Source organism: Arachis ipaensis, chromosome B06 (genome assembly GCF_000816755.2).
Source record: "Arachis ipaensis cultivar K30076 chromosome B06, Araip1.1, whole genome shotgun sequence".
NCBI lineage: Eukaryota > Viridiplantae > Streptophyta > Magnoliopsida > Fabales > Fabaceae > Arachis > Arachis ipaensis.
The window spans coordinates 131115898-131120975 of record NC_029790.2 but is presented as its reverse complement, the minus strand read 5'-3'; the positions used below and the strand labels follow the sequence as shown (position 1 = coordinate 131120975).

Here is a 5078-nt window from a genome sequence, read left to right as displayed (position 1 = left end):
AATGCCTGCTTAACCATCTTCCAAACATCATGACCAATGATCTCCCAATATTCTTTGAAGAAGAAAGCTTGAAACCCATCCGGACCTGGAGCTTTAAAAGAGTTCATGTGAAAAACCGCTGCTTTGACTTCCTCCATAGTAACTGGTGCCGTAAGGTTATTGCAAGCTTCCTCGTTTAGAGAAGGAAGAGGCACATCACCAAGGCAACCCAAATCAACATCATCTAAATGACAGAATAAGCTTTTATAGATAGACTCTACTTCTTGACTCAGAACCTCTGGATCAGTTTCCCACACTCCATCCTTGAGAAAAAGGCCATGAATCTTATTATGCTTCCTTCGCGCAAGAGTTTGAATATGAAAGAATCTTGTATTCCTATCCCCGAACCTTACCCACTGCTCTCTGGACTTTTGGAACCATAGGAGCTCTTCTTGCACTAGAGTATTATTATAATCATCAAGCAACTGTCGCTCTTTCTGACGCAAATAAATACTATCCACCACTTCCAAACGCTTTTGTAAATAATTAATCTGCTGCTCTAATTCACATTTCTTAACAAAAATGTTACCAAATACCTTCGAGTTAAACTCTAGTGAATTCTTCTGTACTTCCGAAAGCTTGCCATGAATTCCTCTATTACCAGACCACCATGACTGGTTCACAATATCCCTATACCCAGGATGAGTAGCCCAAGCAGCAACAAATCGGAAAGGTCGATTCCCTTTAGGCTGAGGACGACCTTTACAACGCACCAGAATAGGGCAATGATCAGACTGAAGCCTATTTAAAACTTCTGCATAAGCCTCTGGAAAGATAGATAACCAACTATTATTTATACAGACTCGATCAAGCTTTTTTGCCACGTCAATATAATTTTTCACCCTCCTGTACCAAGAAAACTGCCTCCCAATAGTCTTCAGATCAAACAAACCACTATCCCCTAATGAAGTAGCAAACATGTCTACTCTTTGATGAGAAAACTGACAGCCCTTAGATTCATGAGAGAATTTGACTTCATTAAAATCACCAAGAACAATCCAAGGTCCTTGAAAAACCATGGATTGTGCAACAAGATAATCCCAAAGGAGAACCCTTTTATTAAATTGAGGACTGCCATAAATACCACTACACCTCCAAATTAAATTATCAAAGTGAAGGCAATACAAAATTAAATATGTTTATTATTTTTATTGTTGAGGATAAGTACATAAAAATAAAATAGAAAAGGTTTTGTATTAATTACACGGCAGTGAAGGTTGGAAGCCAAAAGAAAGGAAAGGAAAATCACAGTAGCAGGGTGAGTAGCAGAAGAAAATTAACGAGTCCGAGAAAAGCACTGTGACAAAGACAAAAGGGCAGTACCTCATCCATTTGTCTCTCCGGTGTCCTTATTCCAACCATTAAATATAAACGTTTATAGTAACCCTCACCAATTACATACACACACCATCATCATCATTTTCCTCTCTCTTTCTCTCTTTTCTCTCTCTCTATGGCTTACCACAACCACAACCCTCTCTCTGTCTCTGACTCACACGACGACCTTCCTCTTCACCATTTCACCCACCAATCCAACACCTTCCCTTCCTCTCCTCCCCACCCTAACTCCAAACCTAACTCCGATCCTCTCCAAACCACCGCTCCCAGCTGGCTCAACAACGCACTCCTCCGAACCAACTTCACCGACACCACCAACACCACCGCCACTTCCAACGCTAATAACACCAACGCCAACTCCAATTTCCTCAATCTCCACACGGCCTCCGACTCCGCCGCATCCCAGCCATCTCCGTGGCTCGACGCTACCGGTGTCAACTTCGAACCGGTCGATTTGAAGACCGGAATTGCCAACGCCAAGGGGGACGTGACGGCCGCCGTCGTCGGAGATGGTGGCGGAGGTGACGGCGGAGGAGGAGGGATGGTGAATTGGCAGGTTGGAAGATGGAAGGCGGAGATACTGGCGCACCCTCTGTACGAACAGCTGCTGTCGGCACACGTGGCGTGCCTGAGGATCGCCACGCCGGTGGACCAGCTGCCGAGGATCGACGCACAGCTGGCACAGTCACAGAATGTAGTCTCCAAGTACTCTGCCTTCGGCCATGGCGTTGGAGATGACAAAGAACTCGACCAGTTCATGGTAACTCTCCCTCTCACTGTTTTGAAGAGTACGGTAACTATGGACTCTGAACTTTCCAGAACATTTTCTTTTGCTTCTTTTGCTTCCAAAGTTTTGGAAAGCAAATTACGTGGTGAAGCTTTTATTTTTTTTTTCCTCCCTCTAAAGCTGTGTCCAGGCAAACACGCCCTTAACAGAAGTGCTCTCTTCTCTTCTCTTTCTAACTCACGTAATAACCGTATTTGTTTGTTTAGACTTTATGATACCGAATCTTATTTTTCTTAAATGCTTGTACAGTAAAACAGACTTCCAGTTTTTGCAGTTATTTGATTGGTTTATTAATTCGTACGGAATTCTTCCTCTTTTTTCGGATTTAATTGAGTTTATCGCGTTCAAATTAGTGACTTCATGGTTTTAATAATTATGATTGTTACTATTACTGTTTTGGCTTTGATTATGGGATCGGACGATGAAAGATATTTCAGATTGCAGCTGAAATGAATTACTTGCTATGATTTTAGGGCTTTTGGGAATTAAATTAGGGATTTGATCCAGAGGTTTTGTTTAGCCGAACAGAGGAAATGAAGAGAATGAAGTTTGCTTGTTTATAGGATGTAAAACTGACGGGTTATGGAAGCAAGTGGATCAAATTTGACTTTTAGAGATGATTTTTTAGTTTTGTTCGACGCCGAATTCAGCAATTGAATGAATACATGCAGTTTTGATGATTCATCTTTGAAGTGCTGCAATATGTTTGATTCTTGATTTATTCTTTGATGGCAATGGTAGTTTGCTTCTTTCTTGGTTTATTCTTACCGGGTGGGTGTTTTTTCGTGCTTCTTGTTGCAGTCGCACTACGTTTTGCTTCTTTGCTCCTTCAAAGAACAATTGCAGCAGCATGTCCGCGTCCACGCAATGGAAGCAGTAATGGCTTGTTGGGAGATCGAGCAATCCTTACAAAGTTTAACAGGTGCCAAAATCTGTCTCATAATACAAGTTAAATGTCTCTGGAAAAAGCTAAAATTTACTTACAAGAATGAAACCAAGTTATGCTTGTAAGACAGTTATTTCTCTCTAAGACAGTTATGGGTTTGGATTTCTTAATTCCACATGCATTACAGGTTTGTAACAGATAAATGACATTTTCATGTGTTTGAACTTTGACAAAAGTGTTAAACAATTCATAATTCATTGGCCAGTTGTCCAAATTCTTAGCATGTTCTTTGATCTTTTGATTTAATTAGCCAAAAGACTTCATTTGCAGAAAACAAGAAAATAAACAGCAAAAGTAAATGTTTTTTATGAGTACTAAACTGATAATTGTTCTCACTTGCTGTATGAGAACAGGAGTTTCACCCGGAGAAGGTACAGGGGCTACAATGTCCGACGACGAAGATGATCAAGTTGATAGTGAGGCCAATCTGTTTGACGGTAGTTTGGATGGAACAGATAGCATGGGGTTTGGCCCTCTTATTCCGACAGAGAACGAGAGGTCCCTCATGGAGCGTGTAAGACAAGAATTAAAGCATGAATTGAAAAATGTAAGGGAATGATTTTTGCTTTTTAATGTACCTTAATTTTAAATATCTTCACATATGGTTAAAATCCTTTTATTCTTTTTAGTATAATTTTTTGGATTTTGTTATGTAGGGTTACAAGGAGAAAATTGTTGACATAAGAGAAGAAATTTTGCGCAAGAGACGGGCAGGAAAACTCCCCGGCGACACGACCTCTGTCCTTAAAGCTTGGTGGCAATCCCATTCCAAATGGCCTTACCCCACAGTAAGTTTGATAAATGAGAACTTAATAATGCCATTACATCTTTTTCTGGGGGAAACTCTTAAATTATTGATATGTGTTTTTTCCCACCTTCACATTGGATATTCTATAAAGATTGCTGAACATTTATGTGATTTCTTCAGGAGGAAGATAAGGCAAGGCTGGTGCAGGAAACTGGTCTGCAATTAAAGCAGATTAATAATTGGTTTATCAATCAGAGGAAGAGGAATTGGCACAGCAATCCTTCTTCTTCTACTGTCTTGAAGAGCAAGCGCAAAAGGTATTTTCTTAATTAAAGTACTTCATTTTTATTTTATGGTAAATTACACTGACCTCTCCTGAAATTAAGCGAAATTACATATAGCATCCTTATATTTGTAAAAATACACGCCAAATCCTCTTTTATTTAATGTGTAATATCACCTAATTACCTCACTTTATGAAAGAGTAGGGTAATTTTCTCATTTATTTTTTATTAAAATTTTGCATGAGCTTTGGAACCAACCTTAGTTTTTAAAAAGAAACAATGCAGGTGATAACAATGCTGATCGGTATATGTAAATGGAGCAAAGTCAGAAAACATTTTCTGGCTAATAATGTTGCATTGAAAGGGATTCAAGAGAAGAAGACATTGAGGAAGAACCACATTTGTTTCTATTGAAGAATGGTAATTAATACAAAAGGTGCTAATATTGTGAATCATTTTAAGCTATATCTGCTTGAAGGCCTGATGAAGATGGGTTCTTTTAGGGCTTGTGAACCTATATAATTAGGAATTTTATATACCGAAACCATATGGGGTATATTGAATAGGATTTTGAATTTTGTTTACATTTGAATGCTTGTGAAATATATATACTGAGGGGTTGTCGTGGGTGTACAGTAATAAGCTGTGCATTTTTTTTTCTCTTATAAACATACTAATTTTTATATTTTTTCTTCTTAAAATTGTTATTTGGGATGTAGATGACAATTTGTTGTAGAAATGGTATATCATAAGTTTATGCTTTTTTTTTTTTAGTTATTATGGTTTAGTTGTCAATGCGTTGGTGGTGCTTGTCTTAAAATTTCGACCATATTTATTTTTATATTTTTCCGAAATTAGAGGTATATTGTTTTATAATAAATGTATGCGGATTAAACATTTGAAATAAATCTTCTTATATATTTTATTTGAATGTAA

The 5078-nt window shown here is 38.3% G+C and overlaps 1 protein-coding gene across 3 annotated transcripts; it reads left to right on the top strand.

The window, feature by feature from the left end:
* LOC107605395 (homeobox protein knotted-1-like 3) lies at positions 1297 to 4907 on the top strand. Of its 3 annotated transcripts, none has more exons than XM_021105191.1 (6): positions 1297 to 2170; positions 2966 to 3086; positions 3464 to 3657; positions 3767 to 3898; positions 4039 to 4175; positions 4428 to 4907. In XM_021105191.1, the coding sequence occupies exons 1-6, from the start codon at positions 1493 to 1495 to the stop codon at positions 4429 to 4431; spliced, it is 1266 nt and encodes a 421-aa protein (XP_020960850.1). In that variant the 5' UTR covers positions 1297 to 1492; the 3' UTR covers positions 4432 to 4907. The 3 variants fall into 3 exon arrangements, with proteins under 3 accessions (XP_020960850.1, XP_020960849.1, XP_016162755.1); XM_021105190.1 differs by having other exon boundaries at positions 4417 to 4907; XM_016307269.2 differs by having other exon boundaries at positions 1305 to 2137; positions 4417 to 4907.